This window comes from Cynara cardunculus, unplaced genomic scaffold, assembly GCF_001531365.2.
Source record: "Cynara cardunculus var. scolymus isolate 2C unplaced genomic scaffold, CcrdV1 Un_Scaffold_483, whole genome shotgun sequence".
Taxonomy (NCBI): Eukaryota; Viridiplantae; Streptophyta; class Magnoliopsida; order Asterales; family Asteraceae; genus Cynara; species Cynara cardunculus.
Window position 1 is genome coordinate 129469 of NW_020200580.1, and position 9004 is coordinate 138472.

The 9004-nt window shown below is 36.8% G+C and overlaps 1 protein-coding gene across 3 annotated transcripts; it reads right to left on the reverse strand.

Moving 5' to 3' along the window:
- Positions 1-1132: 1132 nt before the first annotated feature.
- On the reverse strand, positions 1133-6596 carry LOC112501693 (histidine kinase 4-like). Of its 3 annotated transcripts, none has more exons than XM_025105392.1 (11): positions 6258-6596; positions 5243-5476; positions 4982-5151; positions 4677-4895; positions 4095-4281; positions 3955-4006; positions 3633-3862; positions 3428-3526; positions 2413-3078; positions 1809-2317; positions 1133-1732 (listed from the first exon to the last, which is right to left on the reverse strand). In XM_025105392.1, exons 1-11 carry the CDS (start codon positions 6594-6596, stop codon positions 1468-1470), a joined length of 2970 nt encoding a protein of 989 aa, XP_024961160.1. In that variant the 3' UTR covers positions 1133-1467. The 3 variants fall into 3 exon arrangements, with proteins under 3 accessions (XP_024961160.1, XP_024961161.1, XP_024961159.1); XM_025105393.1 differs by having other exon boundaries at positions 1809-2298; positions 2409-3078; XM_025105391.1 differs by having other exon boundaries at positions 1809-2312; positions 2393-3078.
- Between the last annotated feature and the right edge of the window lie 2408 nt (positions 6597-9004).

Genomic DNA, 9004 nt, shown 5'->3' on the forward strand with positions numbered 1-9004 from the left:
GCGAGAAACCGATAATTGTGAACTTTTTTGTGCGTTTTTACAAATCAAGAACTTGATATGTAAATCTCTCAACCAAGACACTTATATATAATGTTTAAAAAGCAAAAAATACAAAAAAAGGGCCAAAAAACGGCTACATTTAAAAAAAGTTACATTTTTTTAAAATGGGGCCGGGCCAGGTTGGTCCATAACCAGTCCATAACCGGTTTTGGTCCCGCGAAACACCCCAAATCTATAACCGGTCCCTGATTTCGGTCCCAGTCCTCCGGCGGTCCCGATCCGATTTGGTCATCACTAATTAAAATCGATTTTAGGAATTTGATGTATATGGTCTTTAATGGATTAAAAGACAAAAAATAGCCTTCATTTAACAGATTTTAACGATCGTTAGGAGAGATCAAATCCATACGTTTTTTTCAAACTACAATGACGATCTTGTAATTTTGAAACTATAGAAACGAAAAATGTTATTTTTGACAAACCACAGACACCAAATTTCTAGTTTACTCTAGTTATAATTTAGGACAAATTGCATAAAAAAGTAATATATTTTAACTTGATTCCTATTTTAGATAACACACTTTAAAAACTTCCATTTTGTTATCTAAGATGTAAAATTTTAAACATTTAAGTAAGCGGGTAATATATTGAAACATTAATCAGTTATCATGCTATTGTAGCAAGTGATGTGGTATTCAACTCAGTATTATTTGCTGACGTAGTTAACATGAATTTTTTTTAATCTAACATCAGTTACCCGAGTACTTAAATGTTTAAAATTTTACATCTTATGCACCAAAAATAAAAGTTCTGAAAGTACGTCACCCAAAATAAGAATGAAATTAAAATACATTATTTTTAATATATGTACAACAAAAACTCCAAACAAATGATAAAAATAACACATTTTCTGCAAAAAGTGTTTGTAAAATAAGACATTTTTTCTGCAAGAAAGATTTGCAAGTACAAAAGAAAAGAAGTAGAAATGGAAAAACCAGAAATGGTCAAAGTTGAACCACTGTCCACTCTCTGCTTTATGCAGGAATGAAGTGGTCCGACCCTGCCCACTTCAAGTACAACCTTATTATGTTGTACATTATGCATAAACACTTGTACAATCTTCACAGCTTAATGGAAACAGCCAGCCTCCTTCTATTGCCAAAACACAATTATACAACATCAAATATGTGTTTCCAACAGCTCCCCGATATCGTTACAAATGACGATACAACTCGAGCCCTTTCCTAAACCATCTATACAAACGCGTAAGGGTTCGATCCATGGAGTGGTATGCGTGTCGTCGAGTTAGATCCAAACTTGGTTAGGGTTACACAACCGGTGGTCCAAAACTATACTGCCGGTGCACCGGATCTCGGGAATGGAAAACCCCGGTACCGTTGAATGTACATATAAGATGCACACCAGCAGAAGCGATATGCAAAATTTGCTGGGGCTTTTAAGATCAAACTACAACTCGGTGGTCGGTTTGGACTCGAAGAACTTGGCGACGGCTTGATAAAGATTTTCTTCTTGAAACGGCTTTGATACGTACCCATCCATTCCGCTCTTTTGGCATTCTTCAAATGTTGCATGGATCACATCGGCGGTCATGGCTAGTATTGGCAAATGCCACTCGGTGGTTGAACCGTCGCACGACCCTTCCATCGAGCCACCTGTATGTTGCTCGTTCGCCTGGCTCTCCATCACACGTATACGACGCGTGGCCTCAAAACTGAAATTTAGTCACACAATCTTAGTAACGAATAAGGCGATTGCCATAACTTGATTACCATTCAAAGAAAACATACCCGTCCATTTCCGGCATTTGAATGTCCATGAAGCAGGCATCGAAACTGTGTGGCAATTGAAGCAATTCGAGGGCCGCTTTTCCGCTATCGGCACACTCTACATCGGCACCGAATTTCTTAAGAGCACCCTCTGCAACTCTACGGTTCACTCTATTATCGTCAACAACCAATATTTTCTTCCCGCAGAGCAAACTCCGAAGATAAAACGATCCATTCGCCATAACCTTACCTTGTTCCACCTTCTTTACCGTTCCCAGAACCTGTTGAAGGCATGCCGCCACCATACTCGCTCTCAGCGGTTTCATGATCAACGTGTCGGAAAACCCGGCTGCTTTTGCCTTGTTGAATTCGGCACCAGTTATGTTTGTAGCAAGAAGGATCATTTTAGGCGATTTTATCACATGCCCATTATGTCTACAGTCAAAAAGATGTACGTTGCTCACATCCTCACCCGATAACCACACGTCTTTCTCGACTAGAATCATATCCGGTTGCCATTCGTTTCTGCAAAAAGCCAAAATCCAGCATGTGAAAACCATGATATCGGAAACAAACATACGAATTGAAGGTAAAGAAGTACTAACTTTGATCTCACAGAACCATTTTGGCCGGAAAGGGAAACCGCCATCCGTATGCTATGAACGACCTCCACGAGCACACCTAATCGTGTCAGATGGTATCTCGTTACAGCAGCTCTAACAGGTTTCGCATCAACCACGGTCGCTTTCAAACCTTTAAACGAAGTCGGTAGATCGTCATAAAGACATCTCTTTGGATCACTAACCGCGTTTTTCTCGCACCGTTTAAAGGCAGCCGTGAAAGAAAACGTGCTACCAATTTGAGGCCGACTAACGAAGCTTATCTGACCGCCCATCAGCTCCACCAGACACTTGCTGATGCTCAGCCCGATTCCCGTTCCTCCATAATGTCTCGAGGTTGAACTGTCCGCCTGCATGAATGGCATGAAAACGAGCTCCTGAGCATGTATCGGGATCCCTATTCCTGTGTCCTCAACCGACACCATTAGATTAACACTCTGAGAAGTTCCATCAGACGTTATCACTTGAAATGGGAACTCTTCATCCGCTATTAGATGCTTGAACTTGTCCCAACTATTTCGGTCATCTGCAACTTCACGACCGCTTAACGTTTTGAACTGGGAAAAGCCTTCGGATCTTCCATTCATACAAGTCTCAGATTTTGCATCAACAACAGCTTTAGAGTGTTCCGCAAGATGAACTTGAACAAATATATGTCCTTGTTCCGTAAACTGTCAGATTTTTGCATCTTGTAAGGCTCTTAGAGTGATGTCGATATCATTTGAGTTGAACACATCAAAGAATCGGCTTTATAGGATGCCAAAAAAATATCTAAGGATTTAAGTTTATATCACCAAAACAATCATGTGTCCTGTATAAAGGTGTTATAATAGGAATTAGGACCTATGTGGACATCCTAACAAGTTTTTGTCCTATCAACTTATTGTAACACATCTGACACACAATTATATGATCCTATAAACTTAAGTTCTGTTAAGCAGTCAATTAAGACACTTAGACATAATATGACGTCATATAAAACCGATTTTGTTGTAGTGAAGGATCACGAAATTTGCTTACTTTAACAGAGTTTCCCACAAGATTTGTAATCACTTGTCTGAATCTTCCCGGATCCCCCATGACAATTTGCGGAACTTTGTCCGATACAAGAACAGCCAACTTTGATTTCCCATGGTTTTTCAAGGAAGATAAGATCGGAGAAGCATGAAATCATAAAATTTGAGAAACAAACGAGAAACGAGAAAGGGGTAGTGCCAGACTTTACCTCAATTCCTTTATGCCGAGACTTCTCGGAGAATAATGAAAGGACATCATCTAAAATGGATCGAAGATCAAACGGGACTGCCTCTAGTTCCAACTTCCCAGCTTCAATCTTGGCCCTATCAAGCACTTCATTTATCAAAGTAATCAACGCCCTTCCACACGCTTGAGCTGTTTGAGCGTAATCCCGTTGTGTTGAACTTAAATCCGTATCCAGGAGTAGTGCAAGCATCCCTGCAATCCCATTTATTTAGATACGCCAAATTCAATAAACAAACTGGCAAAAAGATTGAAATCGAAAGGATGAGAACAACAGTAGATCATACCGAGGATGCCATTCATGGGGGTTCGGATTTCATGTGAGACGGTGGCAAGAAACTGGCAACCAAAACGCATAAAGATTAATTATAACCACGTTACTTATGGATCTTCTTAGATCTCTAAACAGCATTTAAGTTAAACAAACCTGGGATTTGGCGACATCAGCAGCTTCTGCTCGGACTTTCAATTGCTGCATTGTATCAAAGTCATCCTCAACTTGAACGATATGGATGGCTCCAGTATAGAACATGTAGCCAGCTAACAAGACAATCACGTAGCCTAAAGTTGCAGTGGTGATGGCTGTCCACGAGATAGGTGCCTTATGAAGATACCTGCATTCAATTGCATACGGTTAGCATCTGCAGCCTGTTGCCCTTTCCATCAAGTCTAGTTATTCATTGTTATTGATTCTAGCTGCAACGAGGAGTCTAAGGCTATGTTTGGCAAACTAGCTGATACGCTAGCTGTTGGATGGAAAGCTAGCTGGTAGCTGAAAAGCTAGCTGATAACCTAGTCTTAAGTGTGATAAGAATTAACTAATAAGCTGTAAAATCACATAAATGGACATGTAAAAAAATTAGGGGCATAATTGGAAGAAAAAAAAAAGACCCGGGAGGCTTATTGATACGCTACTTAAAAGCTAGTGTATGGCTAACCAAACAAGGCTTTTCCAATAAGATCAACTTATGGTTGCCAAACATGGCCTAATTTGTCTATATTCACACACCTGCAAGTCATCTGGTGTTTCCTAAATGGATCACCGAAGTCGAGCATGCTCACACGAGTGCGTGACAGATCGCCATCTTGAGTCTGGCGACCGTACATAATTAGAGGATCGGACGTGTTGGTGACATCATAAACCTTCACGACTATCTCCTGGTTTCCAGCAAGCTGACCAAGAAGGTTTTCAACAAGGGACTCGACATCAAATGCTCCACCAAGATACCTGTGTCCATGAAGAGACGCTCATCAAATCTTGCGGTTTAATCAACAATAAAACTAGAAATCAATAAATACAAAGGGAATTAGTACCCAGCTGTAGCTTCAATTCGATCTCGAACAGATGCATTTGGGGGAAGTTTCGATTTGTATACAGGAATAGTCAAAACTACCCCCAGATGATGAGAACCCAAGAGCTTAAACGGGCTTGTGAGCACTGCTTTCCCAGTGGACCGAGCCCTCAAGATATTCCCACGGTCTTCCTGTGATCAAATTCAAGATTTTCTTTTTAGAGGATACTCGAATACCCGTTTAGATTTATGACATATTATCCATAAAGTTAACAAATTTCACCTCGCCCGACATCATATCTAACAAATTGAGGTAGGAAACAGTTTCTTGAGCAAAAATCACAGGGGCATATTCATCGCGGTGAGGCGAAGGCTCCTTTGCCATTGTTCTTATAGTCCCTCCATGTTGACTCTCGAATTCTTCCCTATCGGAATTCATTACCCTTTGTGCATACGCCACTCCGCTCAATAGAGGTCTCTCAAATGCTGTTCTTGCTGTGTACTCTGCAAATGTTTCCTGCATCACCAAAATACGAACTCCTTCGATGAAAATTTACATAAAGAAACAGAAACAAGACCCATAGTCCGATTCTATCAGAACACGAATACCAGAATTAGCAAAAAATTATAATGGAACCAAATCCAAGATATTTCTCTAGAAAAAGAGATGCAGGGTCATGTACAAAGCTTCTATTATGTTTCCCATTTCACTTTGACTTTTTAGGGTCAAACCAACTAATTTTCCAACTTCAAATATGACATGAATTCAAAAAATTTGCAAGATATAATTGATAAACCAAATTCAACATCAAAAACAAGTATTACAAACAGGGAAGCATATGTGTTAGATCTGTAACAATGCACATCGATTTTGCAGTGAAGTAAATTAAGTATTGAATAAAAAGTCTTCTCATTGGAGCTTTTTTTTTATCTGGAAGGGAGTGATAATTTCTTGTTTTGTGTCTCTTTTGGGAAAAAAATTCTTGTTTTCTCCCCAGAGATGTTTCTTGCTCCACCCACAATTTGATAAAGAAAAACACAGAACACAAAACTGAAGCTAAAGAATCTTTAAAAAAATAACCATAAAAGATTTATAGTAATTATTGTTCCAAATTGTTTGGTGGATTACCCTCAAATTGAATCAGGGAAAAAAGTAAAAAATGACACAAGAACACAAACACAAGCTCCAGAAATTACATTTCTGGATAACCATAACTGAACCAGATGAAACATATGTGCAAGAGAAGGGAAGAAAGGGTGAAATGCTGAAGGAAATAAAGATGAAAAAAGTTTCAAACCTGATCAATTACTGATGGGTTCTTGTAATAATGGAAAGTAGAAACCAAAACAGCAAGAGCATGAACATGATTAACACTAACACTGAACTGATCTTGTAACATTCTCGCCCTTTGATCACACATACTCACTAAACCCTCTTCAATTCTCTCTTGATGACCTGCATCTATACATCTGTAAACGTGTACGGCCACAAACCCAAAAGCAATGATCCACAATGCCAAGTATTTGCCTTGATTTGTTCTGGGTATGTAAGATGTGTACTTCCTTTTTCTGCCCAGCTGCTGTTCATTCAAACTCACTGCCACCAGGTGATGGTGGCCTTGCATTTTCAAACCCATTTTCCCCCCCCTCAAGCTTGTACCTTGTGTTCTTGATGTTGTTCTCTTTCCAACTCCATGTCCTTAATCCAAGCTAAAAGGTTGGTGGTAAATTAGTGACAAAGGCATGAGGGATTTGTAAAAGGTTTTTTCTTCAAAGGACAGCCAGTTTTTGGCAGATGACTTTTTCAGCAATATATAAAGTTTTTTCTAAAACCATATAATTGCAGCATTGTTTGGTGTGAATTTAGTCAAGAAAACACACAACCCCAGAAAACCTACTAAAGAATAATAATCAAAGACAAGAAATTCCCCAGAGTTTCACACAGTAAGTGTGTGTGAGAGAAGAGAAGAGAAACACCAAAAGGGTAATTCAAAAGAAATGTTTTTTTCAAAGTTCATCTCAAGGGAAGGGAACAAGCATGGTTGTGTTTGCAGCCCTAAAAAGATGCACAGAAAGCCCAAATTCCAACGGAAGTTTGGGTTAGAATGGATTAAAGAAACCCTAAAACAATAAACAATCTAGAGGCGTGAAGTTTAGTTGAAAAGAGGAGACAAAGAACAGCACATTTCTGTGTAATCTTGAATAAAGAAAGCATATGAAATCTAAGCCAAATTAGAAGATGGTTTGACCAGCAAAGCAAGTTGGATAGACTGCAATGAGAACCAGGGCTGGGCTGCAACAGCATCAACAGATGAGTTGTTAATAATAATGGAGGTTGAATAGGAAATTAAGGAGGATTAATAATAAAAGAAGGATATGTTTGGCTACCTTACTTTTTAAAGCAACTGAATCGAATTTTCAGGATTTTTTCAAGATACGCTCTTGTCCCCCCTCTCCCTCTTTTTATCCCACACAACAATGCAATTTTTCTTACTTGTTTTTCTTTTTTAATTTTAATTAAAATAAAAATAAAATTATAAACGGTTTATTCTTTTCGTTAAATCATTTAAATAATATTTTTAGAGGGTGTTTGGAATTGCTTATAAAAGTAACTTTATTGACTTATTCCAGTGTGATACCGGTAATAAACACTTTTGATTGTTTGGATAAACAACTTATACCGATGTTAAACCGGTAATAAAAAGTTTTTACATAAATTAAACACTTCTTACTTATAATAAATTTTCACTTAATAGTTAAAATGGGTAGAAAATAAGGAATTGAAACTCTATTGCATTTTGCTCTTAAAAATCCATACTATTAAATGAAATTTTATTTAAGAAATCATTTAACTAAATAACCTGTTTTTAAGATAAAAATATATTTTTAATGGTGGTTTTTCACGATAAATTACACATATTCAAATAAAAACTGTAGAAAAATCAATAACTTGATTTTAAAATCCAAAAGAACTTGTATTGTAGAAAAATGAAAAAGAAAATGAATCTAAGGTGTAAATCAGTAGAAATGATAGAGCAAATTGGCAGTTGCTCGTATAAATGTTTTTCGAAGTGATAGAAATGGTGATCAAATTGTTGATGACAATGGTCATAATTCGTAAATACGTGATGACATTTATTATAAATTGACGATGAAAAAATAGTAATTTTGATGATAAACTAATCAGAAAATTAATAATTTATAATATCAACAACAAATCGAAGTAGTTGTTTACTGTCCTGGTGCCTTAATGGCGAGATCCATATATCGAATCCAAGGAAGATTGCTCCACTGATGTCGGCCTCTCGAAATGGAGAACATTTGTTCTGCAGTACTTCACATAAACCCTCATGGATTATGTCGATTTAAGTTGTCTTCTCGATACCAAAAAAATGGGAAAGTTAAAAAAAAACCAATAATTTTTTCCATTCTGAATGGTTTAGTCCATAAATTATTATTTTTTGCATGAAAAAAACTATTAAACTTTCTCATTTTGAATGATTAAGTCTCTTAACTAATTTTTTTTTATTGAAAAAATTATTAGATTTTATCTTTTTGAATGAAAAAAAAGCCATTATTAAATTTTCTCATTGATGAACTCTGTTTAGCCCTCACCGGTGAGAAATGGCTCTCTCTACTGTTTGATTGATTAGATCCCTGAATATCTTTTTAATAAATAAATAATCACACTCTTAAAATTTTGTTACCTACACCCTTTTAACCCAAAAAAAAACTATATTAATCGACTAATAAAAGTTTGATGGTTTATTTATTTTTTTGGAAAAAAGTTCAGAGTCTTAATTATTCAAAATGTGAAAGTTCTTTCATTCAAAAAAATAGTTCACGACTTAATCATTCAAAATAAGAAAGTTTAATGGTTTTTTCATCCAAATAAATAGTTTAAAGACTAAGTCATTCAAAATTAGAAAGTTTGTTAGGTATTTTTAAACTTTTCCCAAAAAAAAACTGTGCATGAACTCTTTTCTCATAAAATTAAATAAGATTCTCTTATCCTCAAGAAAACGTGAATAAGTTAAGAAAACTT

Coding starts and splice junctions, on each gene's coding strand:
- LOC112501693 (XM_025105391.1), bottom strand. CDS start 6,596: ATGGGTTTGAAAATGCAAGGCCACCATCACCTGGTGGCAGTGAGTTTG. Junction 3,527..3,632: donor CTCGGCATAAAGGAATTGAG/GTAAAGTCTGGC, acceptor GGGAAATCAAAG/TTGGCTGTTCTTGTATCGGA. Junction 3,079..3,427: donor TTGTGGGAAACTCTGTTAAA/GTAAGCAAATTT, acceptor AAAATCTGACAG/TTTACGGAACAAGGACATAT.